General features: G+C 47.5%; 1 protein-coding gene across 4 annotated transcripts in view; it reads right to left on the reverse strand.

Annotated features, from left to right (window-relative positions):
- Positions 1-15037, reverse strand: part of lmo3 (LIM domain only 3) — a 34040-nt gene extending 19003 nt beyond the window's left edge. Inside the window, exons 1-2 of one of the 4 annotated variants that reach the window (XM_047023275.1) lie at positions 14641-15037; positions 11088-11301 (exon numbers count right to left, since the gene is read on the reverse strand). In XM_047023275.1, coding sequence (XP_046879231.1) covers positions 11088-11293 — 206 coding nt within the window. In that variant the 5' untranslated portion in view covers positions 11294-11301; positions 14641-15037. Of the gene's footprint in view, positions 1-11087; positions 11302-13757; positions 14104-14138; positions 14200-14640 lie in introns of those variants that run through there. The other 3 variants (XM_047023274.1, XM_047023276.1, XM_047023273.1) reach the window with 3 other exon arrangements.
- Positions 15038-16914: the final 1877 nt, after the last annotated feature.

The following is a 16914-nucleotide window of genomic DNA, read 5'->3' on the forward strand; positions in this document are numbered from 1 at the left end:
GCTGGTTTTCTCCCCCCCCTCTACCATGGCTGGTGGTTCTGCCCAAGCGTTTACCTGAGTGACCGCGAAGAGAGAAAAAACGGCTCGGCCTGCATCACGCTGTCCATCTCCTCAGAGAACACAGACGGGGGGAAAAAAACCTGACCATCTCCACCTGATCACCGGAGACATCTGGCTGCGATGTGGCCTATGACGGAGAGCTGGAGTCAGGGCCGGGGGGGCCGGGGGGGGGGCTGGGGGGGCGGCTGGGTGCGGAGCATACAATAGTGTCTGGCAGTTCCGCTAGGCCGCGCACTAATTGAGAAGTCGCTCAGGGGTTCAGCGGGGGGCCCGCAGCCCTGCGTAACCCATCCAAATCACGCCTGTAAGTGGGGCTGACACCGACCAATCACCATCTGGAGATCCCTATCCCTGTCCCCACCCCCCACCCCTCTCAGCCCCTCCCTGCTCTGACATTATACAGTCATACTTGTGCTAGCCAGCTCTGGTCTCCCACTAACTACACGCCCACTCCCATCTCCGAGGGCCTCATTAACCAGTGGTGGTGCAGCAGGCCTGGATGACACCACCTACCCTCATACTGATGACCAGGATAATTGGTAGTGAGCTCAACTGACTCACTGACTGATTGACTGACTGACTGATTGGCTGGCTGCTTGGCTGACTGACTCACTGTTGGACAGACAGACTGACTGGTAGATTGACGCACTGACAGACTGACTGACTGGTTGGTCTCACTGCTGGTTAAGGATATCCTGTGCAGGCCTGTTCCATCTCTGCATCGGAGATGGAACAAACATCATGGGCGTTTCAGAAACAGTCAAGGCGAAATACTCTCTGACAAAGATAGGATTATAGCACGGGACTATGTGAAAACTATCGGACATTCAGTCATTATTCCGTATCTGCCTCCAAATTTGGGCTTTGCATTCCACTGCTCATGGATGACTTGACAATTTCGTTCCTCTCCGAAATCGGCTCCGAGCAGAACCGACCCTGGCTGCTCAGCCCAGACCCTGGCTGCTCAGCCCAGACCCTGGCTGCAGGGCTGAGAGCTGCCCAGAGAGCGGAGCTCGGGCCCGGGAGCCGTGAGTTTACCCTGCTGCTAAGTGCTCTGTTTGTACAGATGCGCAAGCACGCCCAGACGCAAAACACACACATACGCACGAGGGGGGGAAAGGTCATACTTGCGAACTGGAGGGGGGGGGGGGGGAGGGGGGTAGGTCAACTTCGACTCACTATACAGGTACTCTCATACTCATACTTTCTCTCTCTCCCTTTCTCTTTCCCATTCTCTCTCCCTCACTCTCTCCCTCCCTCCCTCTGTGGGCACCGAGCCAGACCATCATCTGTCTTCATCTGCTCCGGCGGGCCCCATTAATCATGCATGGCTGCATTTGATCCCACCCGCCAGAACGCATCTGCTTTTGTCACTTGGAGCTATTTAGCATCAATAGTTAAAAGTGCGCCGGGCGAGAGAGGGGTGCAGCTTTTGCAGGGCAGGACGCCCTCTCTCTCTCCACCTCGCGGGCACGAGATCGGCCGCGGCCTCGCTCGCTCGCAGGGGGGGCAGTTCGGCTACTGTCTGTTTGTATCCCTGGTAGACGGGAGGCTGGAGAGCCAGGGTGCCTTACAGGGCTGTGGGTTTAGAAGGGAGAGGCGAGGAGCATTTTTCTGGATGAGCTACAAGAGCCCCCCATTGTATTTAAGGGCCTAAAAACCGGTGGATGAATCCCAAATCACAACAGCTACCCCCACCTCCCTCCCCTTCCAGAAAAACAAAAACAAAGCCGGCGTCTGCCAAAGCTTTCTGCGAGGACGGTGTTGCGTATCTCTGTGTGTCAAACGGCGGGGCTGGTTATCGCTCTCCCGCATGCCTGCAGAGGAGAGGTGGCGGCCAAGCATGCGCCGGTACCTCCAGCGCCAGCGGTGAGTGCCAGGCCAGGGAGGGTGGAGTGACCATAGTAGGTCACATTACCAAACACACATTAAACACGACAATGGAATCACAGCACAGATGGATGGCTGTGACTACCTTCCCGTCCTCTGTATAACGCAAGAGCAGAGCCAGCTCCGAGGATACCTTCATTCCTTTTCATGACCAATGGGACCTGACTGGAGGATATTCAGAATCCTCAGTCATCGGGCCAAAATGGAAAATCTCCCCCCTGTATGATGTGAGTGGAATGGCTGCATATTGGCACAAGACTGGATGAGCGTATGAGATATTGCTTGAATACGCCATATACTGGTTAACGAACACATCACTGGTTAACAAACAGTCCTACCACACCACATTTTCTAGCTGAAGTTCGGATGGCCAAAATACCTCCAATTCCTATCTGCAAGAGAACTCGCAAAGCCACTGCCCCGACCGAAGCAGATTAGAAATGGACGATATTCCTAAACCAAACCCTTCTCCTTAATCTGTAAAGCTTCGCAGATCGTTTCCGGGGAGGGTGGTGGGGTGGTGTCGTGGCATGGGGTGTGTGTGAGTGTGCGTGTGGGGGGGGGGTAATATATGCATGGAAATGACCTGCGGCACTTCCCATAAAGAGGGGCCAGGAAAGGTCAAATAGCCTCCAAACTGTGCTTGAGTTTAATTAAAAAGACAAAGAGGAGCGTAATTTCCGAGCGGCCGGGCGCGATTACCGTTCGCTTAGAGGGGGGGGGGGGGGCGGGAGTCTGGACCCGGCGCTTTCAGAGGGCCCCCTGTACCCCTTCCCAGAAGGCACTGCGCCATCTTCCCATCCCTTTGATGTCAATATAGACCATTTATTAGGGCCATAAAGGTTAATCTCGAAGGAGAGAAGATATCAAATAGTTGGGACGGCGGAGGAAATCCACGTGAACGTCTGCTGGAAGGAAAGTTAAATTTAGCCTGAGAGTGTTGGGCGGGGGGGGGGGAAGCTCTGCCTTCGAGTCCAGTCAGCAGGTAATGGATTTAATTTCATCATCAAGTTATCAACAGTGGCTGAAAATTAAGTGAAACCTTCAAGGAGAAAAAAAAAAAAGCAAAACGCTGACACTCATTGAGCCTGCGACGAAATGGGGAGGCGGCGGGTTTCAGAGATTTCAAAAGGCTCGACTTGCTTGGATGAATTCAGCGCAATACGAGTCAATATTCATTACAAAGAGGTCTTGCGTGGTCAGGCGGTTCACGACTGCAGTGGTCACATGGCTTCCCGTATTTAAAAAAAGCATCTGTAATGATGGATGTGTTCAATTGCACAAAGTAACTGATTCAATGAATTTTTCATTACCCTGGTTGATATGTTTGAGACAGAGAATTAGATAAGCCTCACGTCGAAACCCCTGTGCCTGCAGGGTTGACCTTGTGTATTAACCCAGGGTTCCCTTCTCTTCAAGGCCATTTGCCTCCTTCATAAACAGCACACTAGTGGCACAATCTTGCATTCATTACGTACATAGCTTGTTGTTTATGTGACAAAGTGCCCTGGCACGTAGAGCTAAACAGATTATCCAGGTTGTCTTCTCTACCCATCTCGACACCATAGTTGCTTTGGCCCGGCTGTCTGTAACCTGGCAGACGTACACGTAATAGGAACGGGTGGCAGGCAGCAATCGATTTGACAACAATAACTGGCGGGAAAAAGAAGACCGTAGAAATACAATAACCCGAAGGCTGACGAAATACTGCTGGTTGGAATGTGCAAACAATCCCAACAAACATTACACTTGGCTGGGAGCGAGCTTTCTACCTTGCTGCTGTCTGCCCGCGCTGTGTCAACACCACGATGACTAACGCTCCGGCGACACGTCGTGTCGTCTGCATGGCTTTTTCTGCGCAGGCTATGGCAAGATAAGGAACGCGAACAATGTGTTTGATTTCAGATGATTTTGTCCATTTAGTTAGACTAACACACATCAAGCGTTCTTCATGACAGCGGGGTTTTTCTTGTCTAATGAAAACAGACCAGAGGAGGTGCAGGTGAAATGTTTCCTTTTTCTTTCCGGGGGCACAAACATGCTGTCTCTCAGCTCTGCGCAATGTACAGTAACAGCCATGGCCGAGGGGCATGTCTGTACTTGCACGGATATACCAGACCACTCGCTTTTGTACATTGCCAACTGTAAATATTGTATTAAAATTACATCAATACTCAAGCCAGCACAGGCCTTTGGCCCTACCTGAATGATTTGAAGTGGAGCATGAGGATTAAACACCTGCGCTACACGTCTGGTGCGCTTTAGGAGACAGTGAGTATCAACTTGAGGCTTCCATCTTCCGGAAACCGTTGAGGTTGTAAAGGGAGCATGACAAACAGGGTTGAGAGAAATACTGAACAATGAACCATAGACGAGGAAGATACACAACAGCTGGGAGGATGGTGACGGATGGACAGCAAACAGAATCCCTTTCAGTATCATAGCCCACTAGGAATTACTCCGAAGGTGAGAGCAGAAGGTTCTTGAAACTGAACATTGTTCAATTTAACAGACAGGCCTGTGAACGCTTACGGTTGCTACAAGCTTCTCCACAACGCACCGTCTGAATGAGCATTGAACAGCTGGAGGCCTTCAAAAAACGATCAATTCAGACACACCCGGGTCATAGCGAACCCGCTAATACAAATATGGCCTCCATTGTGGAGTCTGCACTCGTGTCTATGACATAGCATGACTGGTTGCAATTCCACCGGTCTCACTTCACTTTGATTTTCCCAAAACAAGATGCCATTTTGCCCCCCCCCCCCCAAGACACACATGGCAGTATGAAGACATATAGAGCTGCTTGTGAAAGGTATACGGAGAAAGGGGGGGGATTACTCTGCTCCATTCCCTCGCTCAGATTAGATAAAATCATAACACAGACCACTCGGCGAACCCTGACCTCGCGGAAACCAATTTCATTTGGAGAGATTGGAGTGATGTATCGAGGATGTCTATGCGGTACAGTCGGGAAAATTAAAACTGGATTTCTGATGCATTCAAACTGTAGGAAGCCACAAAAAAATGAAAAAAACCTTATGAAGAGGTGAGGACAAAATAAATTGCTGCCACATTTTTTTCCCCCCTCCCCTTTGCTGTCTCACAAGCAATGACTTAGGAATAGTGTGGATACAGATATGAATTAGGGATGTTGAAAAAGCTATTTCAAGGTGGAGGAAACACTTTTCGGACTTCTCCCTTGACCGGCTCAAAGCAGTCACATGATCAAACCACCTGATGTCTTGCGTTCAACATCTCTGATGGTGGGTCCAGCCTGCAATCTTTCCCAGAACCGTCCCAGTTAGGCCGCACCGGCTCAACCGCAGTGCTCGTAAAACAAAAGAAACGATTCAACGCCTACAGTAACCCGATAAAGACACAAAAGTTAGCTCCACGCAGTGATTAACATGTCCTGCTGCCTTCATTCCCGGTCCCTTTGGCTCAGGCCCTTTGGATTTAGCACTGCCATCGGAGTACTAAACTTTAGTGACATTGCGCGGGACCGTGCCATGCGGAGGAGGGGGGGGGGGGGGGTGGAGGAGGAGGAGTAGAAAGACATTGAAAAGTTGAAAAGCCCCCGAAAAATGTGGCTCCTCGGCTCTTTCTTTCTCCCCCCTCCCCCCCCCCCCCCCCCCGTGCATTATTCTTGCTTTAAGCGCGGCGTCTCCTCTGGGGGAAGGGGGGTATTGTTTTACAACGTGCCCAGCTGCGGCCTACTTGCCTCGCCCAGGGTTCTTTTCAAGGAGTTGTCTTGGGTGACCCCTCTCTCTGACAGTTATTAATAATAACACGCGCCGGGGAATAGTTCACCTTGTAGCTCTGCGACCGCTTGCTGCTTGTGTGTGTAGGTGTGTGTGAGTGAGAGTGTGTGTGTGTGTGTGCATGTGTGTGAGAGTGTGTGTGTGTGTGTGCCCTGCTATGAAACACTCCAGGGGAGCCCTTATGCAAGGAGCCAGAGGGAGAAACACACAAAAGACTTCAAACAAAAAGTTTCCTTTTAATGTAATTATTATCAGGTAATCATCTATGGTTCTGTCAAAGATGGAGGAGCTGATTAGAGTCTTCAAAGTGGGGCAGAGGGTGAGGAGAGAGAGAGAACTAGAGAAAGAGAAATGGGGAGGCAGGGACTGAGGAAGGTGAAGGAGGGTGATGGGGGGGGGGATCTGAGGAGATGAAGGAATAAAAAGGTGGTTAGCCCTGACAGACTGAGTGCTGCATTCTCCACCTTGAGTCCCATTAAAACCTTCAGCAAGAGAGGCCCTTTTGTGCATGCTGAGTGGTCTATTGTAACAAGCACCAATGACAGGATGCAACCCAAGACTTGAATAAGCAGAGATGTGTCTGCCCAATTCACCCCTCAAGTGGTTTGAGGCCGCAACAAATATTGAAGGCCATTCTTTTGATACCAAAATGATTATTTCGCTTAAAAAAAAAAAAAATCAAATAGAAAGTTTCCATGGCAATTGTAATAAATTGAACTGAATCTTCCAGTTCAACCTTGAAGCAATGTGAGCGTAAGTGAGTTTATCCTGATCTGTGCTGCACTGGGCAGGAAACCAAAGGTAAACGTTCGATCCCGGAGACAGAACAAGACACAGCTCTGTCAGAGTTTCCGAAGTTTGGGTGGATTACAGGCTCAGTGAAACAGACAACTGCTGTGCACCTTCTGTTTGTTCCTCGGAAATGTTTCTACTTTTGGCTTTCGATCCAAACAAAAAGCGTCTGTGTACAATTTCAGCTACAGATTAGTCTGCACTGGCCACGGCTGCCAAAACACTGTCACGCAAGAAGAAAAAAAAGAAAACAAACAACAACAAAAAAAAGGAAAAGGAAGGAAAAAGTGTCCGCACAAGGACAGAGTAAGTAATGATGGTGGCATTCACGGGCGCAGTAGGCATTGTAACCTTTCAGAGAACCGCATCCTTCAACACAAAAAAAGGAAAGATCCTCGAGACCCCCCCCCCCCCCCCCCCCCTTCCATCAAAAATACCAAATAAAAAACACAAAACAATTACGGCACAGGTGCAGCCAGAGGACAGAGAAAACAACATTATCTTGGGCATCGCACGTTTTCGAAACTTGACCTTGCGGACGTTTCTCGATCTCCAGGTGCATCGATGTGAAGTAAGTGCACACTATGAACACATTCTGGCTGATGGTACACAACCAATTCTAGTTGAGCCTTTTACTACTCTGAGCTACCTTTAATTTTCTTAAGCATCCCATTTTCTAGATGGCCAACCCCTTCGCTGTGGAATGTTGTTTGGTTAGCATGAACAACAATTTCGGAGCGTCTGAAGGCTCCACTCCAGACGCCGCGCCGACCGCAGAACTCACCTCCTGCCCGCCACGTACCACAAATCAAACGTCCCACAGACTTCCTAGCGACAGTTCACTCGTCACGGTGTGCCCACTCTGTCCCTCACAAAGAGCCACTGTGCAGTAAAGCTCAGTAGGCCTGAAGTCCATTCTGCCCAGGGTGACCGTTGAGCGGTGGCCAGGCCCAGGCCCTCTCAGTGCCCTTCAGAGTCAGGAAGGGTGGGGGTGGGAGGGGGACTGGAACATCTGTGCTGGTCATTAGAGGAAGAGAAGCTGGCCTGAATCTTTCAGCCTGCTGAGAGGCAGGGAGGAGGACAGCCTATGACTAACTACACCTGGCTCCCACGCAAATCTCTAAGGAGCGACCAGGCTATCTATCCTATAAGTGAGGGGATTACTTTATTCTTCTTAAAGATTCCACCTGAGTTTGGAATCCGAGAGTACTCCATTGGCTCTGCTTAAGAAAATGCTGACTCGCACTTTGTGAAGTTTAGTGTCGGCCTCTAATCTGGGGTGGTAATTGTCAGAACCATCTATTTGTGTAGCTTTTCCTTACTCTGAGTGATTGTATTTGGCTGGACAACTATTGCGCCACACTTCTAGTTGTCCATCTTACAACTGACACAAAGTCAGCGTTTAAAAAAGAAAAAAAGACATGGAGATCACACAAAACAAATTACTTTTATATCAGCCAATTCTTCCCTTTCGTACTGTGACTCTCCTTGGAGATTAACTTGACTTGATGTGACAGTCATTCCCCAACTATGACATACCAACCGACCATGCATCACACAGGAGCAAGAGCAAGATGAAAATGGAGAGATACATTTTTCATTTTCATTTACATACATGTTTATACAAGGTGGCTGTGGACCACAAAGTTGGTTCTGAATGAAGAAAAATATAAGTTATTACACTGGGCCATGCTCTGCATGTTGGTTATCTTTCACTGATAGCCAGCTTTCCAAAACGGTTATAAATCCAGCCATGTTGACGGCTGGGCGAGTTTGCTTGCATTTACAATCTGAGTAAAACCACTGTAGAGGAAAATTGAAGTTGGATTAAAAAAATGAATGAATAGATAGATAAATAAATAAGTGTTCTCCCGGTGCTGTCTTTAAAATGGATGCCTGAAATTTACAGTTTTCCATTAACTGATGCCCAACAGCTTCTTCATGCTTGCATCCTGGCCTTGGAGCGCCCGGTTTTGTTGTCGGTGGCCACACTCCACAGACATGCGGCGTTGTTCATTTCCTCAGGATTTCTGACTTAAATGTCTCTCTCTCTTTTAGTCTGGGCTTGCTACCTTATCACTGTTTGGCGGGTGAAAGGCACGCATCAGCACAAACAGTAGCATTGCTACTATTACCATTATCATCAATGGAGGCTTTGGTATCAAAGTACCATTTGTTGATAGAAAATGGACCCACAACCCATGTTTGGAAGGAAGCGAGACACAAATCGAGCAATAGGAGATAACACCGTACGCCTGTAATTACCTTCTCCATTCCTTATACATGAAGTGACTTGTTTACGGGGGCCGGTTAGACGAAAAAACAAACGTAAACAAATTATTCTCCACCTTTAAGCGTAATATTTGATCATACAAGAAAAGCTAGACAGGGCTCATGTGACGCTTTCAGTTTCCCTTATTTAATTTTGTGTACGTGTGTGTATGTGAGTGTGTGTGTGTTGCGATAGGGGATTATTATTTCTCTGCTGGTGGGATCACATCGCTCATGGTTGTAGACCCCTGAAGAATTCTATTAACCCTGGTTATGTCAGGCCTAATAACATGCCACCCTGCTAAGCAGGCTGGGATTGATTCAGAGAGAGGAGGAAGGGGGAGGTGTTTGGAGTATAATCAAGGCTGGAATAATTTACTTTTTTAAACTGAATGTTTCCAATGGAATATGTGTGTATATAAAGAAACTCATCTAAAGTCAGACTCTTTTTCACAAAATGCACTTGTCCCTAAACAGGTCAGAGTTTATAAGATAAACATAACTAGAAATGGTATTTCACGGTGTGTGTTTGCGAGTGAGGAGTATGAGAGTTTAAGAGTGAGCTTGAGAGGGAGAAGACAGATAGTGTGTGCGTTTGTGTGTGTGTGTGTGTCTGTCGAAAAGCTGTTTGCTTTGTGATGTTGCGGCCATTGATTGCTTCTCTGATGGAGCCTGGGTCTCTTTGTGGCTCTGCAAATCAGATGTGGAGTGCTGCGGTTTGCTATATTTGCCATTCATTAGCTGCCAGTGAGGAGATGTCAGAGCGCATTCACAGACGGGCCACTCGCGTGATAGCAAGCATCAAATCAATTCAGTCACCTTGAACTTTGAAGATGAAAGAATAACATGTTGGAATTGGTCTCCCTCTTACCCGACGCTGCTATTCCATCAGGCTTCGCACAGACCGTCTGCAACTGTAAGGCATGTTTGCAATATACATCCCCATCATATCAAAACACACTCGGGCTATATCTGAGGTGCACATGGGCCGACTCGATTAGGATGTGTCACAATGGTTGTTGTCAAACGCATATGACAACGGCCGCGGCGAAAGGGGAAAACCGCGACACGTAAGCGCGTGCGGCCGACGCAAACAAGGTGAGATGGAAGCGAGGCAGAAGGCCGAACGACAAGCAGGTGCGCAACCTGGGAGTTCTCTCACCCACAGGATTGGTTCTGCACTGCGCTATTGAAAATCCATAGTTTCTTCGGCCCTGTTATCAAGGGTATCTAAACTTGTTTTAGGGGCGCGGGCCCGGGCCTGCGCGGTGTGAATTGAAGGCTTGTCTCTCCCAGTCAATGAGCCTTACAGTGGGGATGGTAATCTCTGCCTTTGCTTCGCCCTCTGGCAATGCTTCACAGCACTGACTCCCCAAAGCCTGTTTGTGTACCGCCCTTAATGGAGATCCTCTCATCCCCCCGGTGTGAAAATTAAATGAACTGCGTCACTTTCAAAAAGCGCCCGGGCTGACGACGAGAGACGTGCCAGCGGGCGCCGTCTCCCCGAAGGTCGCCTGGCGTGCTCGTCCCGGCCCGCGAGCAGACACACGTTCTCTGGTTCCCCCCCCGTGTTCCGACACACACGCGGCGTGGCGTGAGGAAGGCCCTGGAGACCGGGGTCCTCCTACACGTCACGCACGGCTTCAAGCAGAGAAGAGATTAGGTATGAAGATATCCATACGTGCTTAGCAACTAGCAACACTCTGTTTCGATGGGCACGAGTGAACGGCGTTGCCGTACTAGTACTGGCAGGAAGCACATGCCGATGCCCACAATAAGCTAGGAGTGCTTGAGAAACTACCATTATCAACCACCTGAAGACGTCTCCTATCAAGCGATACTCTGCCGAGAAAACGACAAGCGCTGTTGTTTTGTAGGAGGCTGGAGAACAGCTTCATGGAAGCGTTGGCTGGATCACGGCAGGCCTTGTCTGTCTCTCTGTCTGTCTGTCTGTGGGCTGGGCAGGGCTGAGGTTGTGGGTCTAACCAGGGGGCTGAATACAGGGTGGTCCCCTTACAGAACAACACATCTCACGCCTCTATTGAAGCCAGCCGGTGAGTCGCTGGGGCCAGATTTAAACGATGCCAAGATCGTAAAAAACTAAACAATAACAAAAAGACACAATCTCTAAGTGTTGGCTACACGGCAGAGCATTACTTTAACCTTACTTCGAGGGGAAAGACTTTACACCAAAACAAGGGAAGGGTAGTGTTAGGTCAACTATAAATCTCGTTCTCTTTCGCACTGCGTTGCGTGTGTGCGTAGCAACGTTAAGGTGAGCAGGCGGTTGGCATAGGAAGAGGTCCTTACCGTAGATAGTCTCGCCGGCACAGGATGAGGTTGGCTTTGGTGTAGAGCGTGGAGCCCACCTCGCCCAGCCGGCAGTCACAGCAGGCACACTTGAGACAGTCCTCGTGCCAGTACTTATCAAGGGCCTTCAGCAAGTAGCGGTCCTTGATCTTCCGGTTGCAGCCGGCACAGCCCTTTGGCTTGGTGTCCGGCTGGACGGAGAGCATTTGTATACCTGAGGAGAGGAGAAGCGACAGGGAACAGGTTGGTTTGGAATACTGACAAAGGAGAAAAAGCCCTGTGATACACCTGTACTTGAGGACGCGCGCACACGGATGCATGTGGATGCTCTCGCTTCCTTTACCTCTTTCTCACTCACACTGTGTATAACCCCGCCCCCCCCCCCCCCCCCCCCCCCCCACGTTGAAAAAAGGGGGTCCAAATTCACAGATACAGGCAGGCCATGGATTCAAATGTCTTCCTGGACACTTTGCCCCTGCCCCAGTCTCTCTCTCTCTCTCTTCCCTCTCTTAAAGGGGAGTGACCAAAGCAGAGCAGCTTTCTGCAGGGGAGGGTATTAAGTGGCCCTAAGCGGGGGTGTGAAACTGCTTTGTTGAGCTGGGGGGGGACACAATGTGGGCTCGCACCACGCCGTAATTAGTATTCTCCTACTATCCCCAGAGGAGAAGGCTACCCCCGCTCTCCCCTTTGTCCCCCTTCTTACACTACACACACACACACGCACACACACACACACGCTTATAAAGTTTCTCTTTTCAAAAGTGTTCAATGCTGGCCTAAAATGCTGTTTTCATGTGTTTTCATTGTTTGCAAACACATACTGTGTGTGCTACGTTGTGAAGCTGTGCTTTACAATCAGTGGAATATTAATTCCTCTGTGTTATTGTATCTCACTGCAATGTGAAAACATTATTTATCCCTGTTTGTTTTACTCTTTACTCAGCATTATTAGGAATAGTAAGTAGAGCGTGAATCAACATAAAGGTTACAGGTGCTAGGAGGTGATTGAGTGCTTTCTTGCAATGGATGCATGTACAAAACTAATTCTACACGACTACGTTGTCTTCCATACCTATCCAACATTTTACATCATTTCAAGAAAACTGCTGTCACAAATATGAGCAAAACGTGTGCAAAAACCGTGACAATAGCATTTGGTTTAAACAACTTTACAGATCTTTGAACGTTCTAAATTGTTTTTAGACTGAGAGAACTTCTATCGCCTTGCTCTCAATCAGGGTTAGCACTACAGGTAGTGATGAGCAATCTGGACTAGACCATAATATGGACCCTTCTTTGTTGTTGTATGTATAACCATGTATGATTATACAAAGTACAATGCCAACCACTTTATGACAATGGCTGCATAATGGCACACAAGACCCAACGAGACCTACCACGTACTCATTCTAGAGTATTATGTTGAACATATCTTTGCAAAGGCTTTATGCAAAGGTTTTGAGCTGTTTTTATTCAAACTAATGCTTTTTATGGCGGTGAAAATTGACATGGACGCACATCAAACACGTTTAACCGCCATTCTGTTTGCTATAATGAGCAACCGCATTTTAGTCCATCGCATTTGAGCTGTTGAGCTTTTAATTGGCCAGATAGAATTGTAAGAGGCGCACACGGTTGATTGACTCCGCTATGCGTCCTTGTTCAGTACCACTCATCCGCACCGTCCCATCTCAGCCCGGTTAACACAACAAAGTCACCGCTACTCATTACCAAACCAAAGAAGCAAGAGTTTCGACTCCCCTCAGTCTGCAATCAAGTTTAGACACGTTGCAATCGATTCCCACTATTTCAAAGCACAGAAGGTCTATTATGTATCTTCTGTCCGGAACCGTTCGTGTTAAATTAAGCCACATTCTCTCGGGGCTATGAAGCATCTGCATGTAGGGAATTTGGACACTTCAATTTTCCAATTTCCGAGGGGAAGCGTTGAACAGAAGATTCATTTTCCATAAAGGATAGGAAATTACAGCGGCTTTGGGCCCTAATGATATCTATTTTCTTTACTCGCTTGGTTTGGTACCTCCCTTTCCTCATCCGACTTTAGGCTACTGTAGCCTGCGTTCTGAATCATATCCTGAATGTTCTGAATCATGTGTTATGCCCAAAAACGGATGTCAAATGTTGGAACGTTGAGGCGAGGAGTGCGCAAAGTACCTCTTTAATGCTCCCTTTCAGCCACATCACAGCTGCACGACAAGGAGATGCTGACATTTCACCCTGTTATCAGTTTAATTACTGTTGCCATGGCAGCATAGTGCTAGGTAAAAGCCAATAAGAAATTTGCCATAGGGAGACACATTTTCAATGCAGCTTGCACGACAACGACAGGTTGAGATTTGTATTTTGTTCCCTTCAAACGCTTCCTATATTCGAACGAACGTGCGCATTTGAAAACCATGCTCTGGGTTAGCCTACTACATTGCCTACTACGTTCATAACTGATTCCCTCAATGGCTATCATCGCATCTGTGGTTGATTTTCAAAATGAAACAGTGAGTAATAGGACATATGTCAGCTAGGCTATATCTAAAATTATGAGACAGTACGGACAGCACGCTGGATGAAACAGAAACACTGTAGGTTAACTTATCCATGGACCATAAATGTCTAAATGGATAAGAACAACGAAACCGCAAAGAAGCCTCTTACCGAAACTTTTCTCCCTTTTCTGCATTTGTTGACTCGCTTCAGCACCCGAACCACCATGCAACAAGAGGAGCACAAACCAAATTCTCCGATTCTTGCGTGGTCAAGTGAGCAGCTGTATGCACGCTCTCTTAGGGTGGCTCGCTTTTGTTAGAAGTAACAATCCACCTCGGCGCGCACAAAAAAGAATGAAAAGGGGAAAACACCAATCAACAAGACACAGGAAGAACGCCAGAGCGACAGCTCGCTATCGCTCAGCGCCACACTGTGCTAAAACCACGTTTGTCACCACAGTGCTCGACTATGAAATTAGATCGACCAGCAGTCGCAGCTTGGCGAGTGGCAGTGAACAAATGACAGCGGATGACAAAGGCATATGCTTACCCCTTCGCGGCGCCGTAATCTTATAATCCTATCGTGCTCCTCGCTCGCTCGCGTTGCCTAGGCTATAGGCTATGCAGTGGTTTCTGAGCTAATATACCTAGGCTACTACAGCATTGAGATTATATTTTAATGGATAAAAACGAACCCGGGGTTTTTACAGGGTGCAAATACAAAATGAGGATACATCCTCCAAATGTCCATAAATGTCACAACTATAATAAATATGGTTTGATCCAAGTTATTTTCCAGTAGCCTATCTTGCAAATTGCCAAAATGATGATGGGGGATCTTTAAAAAGCTTAATATGTGAGGGTAGAAATTGATGAAATGTCACAACAGGACACCAAGAGACACTCAAAATGACCAACGGCTGCAAAATTATTTTACAAGGTATCTTACCAAAGAAGACAAAAAAATATATAGTAACCTATGTTACACAGTACCCGAACTCACAGCATACCCTATGTCTAAACAAGGAAGCGAACAGCATCACCTCACTCACCTTTCTAAAACAAGTTACGCAGAAGGCTAAGTTCGAAACGGGCACCACGGAGCAGACTCCAGCTATATCCCCTCTGTGCAAAAGTTCACGAAACTGACATTGCGCGACGGATTGGAGTGATCTTCAGGTTGAAAATAATGAGGTCCACATGGATCATGTGCGATCAGATGTTGGCAACAAAGCTACAGGTGTTCCTCCATCCACCGCTGAGCCGTCTTATATTAGGTATTCTGAGGGGCTCAGTCCAACTTACCCATCAGTGACTGAGAGACGAGGAATAGTGAAGCCTAGCTTTATTATCTTCAAACCCAATCCCTCACCAGTGAGACATTACACGACGGCGATAAGGTCATTCAGTTATTACCGACAGCTCGAGTAACTGAGCGCATGCATGTGTGCGCGCTCCCTCTAACACTCTTTTTAATGCTCTTTCTTCACTCACTCACAGGTGCGCGCGCGGACGCACAGTGGCCAGTGCGTTAAATCACTGAAGCGCACTTTTCCGCTTTATACTCAGCAACGCAATAGCTCTTTTGCACCTTTGTTATGTGTAAAGGTTTAGACATAATCTACCGTACAGTTATACTGTAGACATATTTGCATGTACATATATTGAAAGTCAACTCTTCGTGAGCCATTACGCGTAAGATCAGCGCGCCAATGAATTAACCCATCGTGTGTTCGAGACAAATATTTGGGATTTTCTCATTCATGCTACTTCAAAAAGTAAGAGGGCAGGTGCGAGTCAGTGATGGCTAACTAGATATCACCTCTGTTTGGTCATTTGGCTTTTCCATGGTCAAAGTGAACGCAAGCAACTCTTTCTGGGGGAGGAAAGGGAATTGCCTTTCATTCTGATAGCATGGTGTGTAAATTAATCAACCCAATACCCGATGGAATATGATTGAGAGTCTGTCGATAAACAAATGGACCTTGCAAATAATAACGCCTAAAGACGAAGAGCATCCCCACGTGGACAGTATGGGACCCCAGTCCCCCTTGTTTGGTATAAATGATGCCGTTTTTATATGTTTGACATTAATATCGAAATAACTAACAGCACATAGGGACTGGTTGGACGGCATGAGGTATGTGTTTTGTGTGCAGTGAGTGACGGTTCAGAACAAGGAAATTAGGAAGCTAAATAACATCCAGAGGAACGGGTTCTAACGAGGACAATTAAACTAATCATGTCCAAAGCAATAGATTTCTCCTTCTCTCTTCTTTCTCCATTTCTCAGTGCTCTAAAGAAAGGTCTTGCACCTCACCGTGCTGTTGATTGATTAGCACATCTACACAAATCTTTATTTAAATCATTCTTGTAATTAAACGATGGAATTATTCCTCGCCCTGTTGTTGCACCAGCCTGGTCCAATTAGCGCCCTGTTTGGACTATCTGAGGCCCACACTGCCAGGGCGAATGACTCATAAGACCGGGTCAGTGAATCCCCCGCCCTCTCCACGCACACTCACATGATATTTCTTTTTGTCTGTCTGTCTGTCTGTCTCTTTCTCTCTTTCTCTCTCTCTCTCTCTCTCTCTCACACACACACACACACAAACACTCCTGTTGAGCCATTTCCTTCGCTTCTAACTATATTATCTATTTGCTGGTCATGTGCTGCTTCTAGACACATTGTCATAGCTGTATCTATGTGTGTTGTGAGGCGAGAGCGAGCGAGAGAAAGAAGGATAGAGAGAGAGAGAGAGAGAGAGAGAGAGAGAGAGAGAGAGAGAGAGAGAGAGAGAGAGAGAGAAAGAGAAAGAGAGACCGTGAGAAGTCAATAGTTGGCATGTGGCTTCATGCCAATCACGCTCAGCCTAAAATGCAGCGATAATGAGATGGGTCATAAAATGCTCCTCGCCACATTATGAGTGATGAGATGCATTAAAGCTGACAGGGTATTACCTGCCAGTAATTAGGTTTTGTCATGGATTGAATTATTTCAAAGCGGGCTATCTTGGTAATCATGCAATTTGCGAGGGGAGACGCTTTAGTCCGTGTAACGATAAAAAAAACGGAATATATGAAAAAAGCACCTCACTCCTTTGCCCCTGACATCCTTTCATTCTACAAATGATCCTGGTAATTATTCACTAAGAAAATCAAGGACTATGCGGAGGCAAATGGCATCAAACAGCATTCGGGACGTGATCATTGAACAGCCTATCACCTGACGGGAATGGGAATATGTGCGTAAAGTAGCCTAATCCCATCAAAAAAGGTGTCTTGCAATCTCTTAGTTTATGTCTTTGGAAATGGACATCATCAAC

The sequence above is a fragment of the Hypomesus transpacificus genome, chromosome 7 (assembly GCF_021917145.1).
Source record: "Hypomesus transpacificus isolate Combined female chromosome 7, fHypTra1, whole genome shotgun sequence".
Lineage (NCBI taxonomy): Eukaryota > Metazoa > Chordata > Actinopteri > Osmeriformes > Osmeridae > Hypomesus > Hypomesus transpacificus.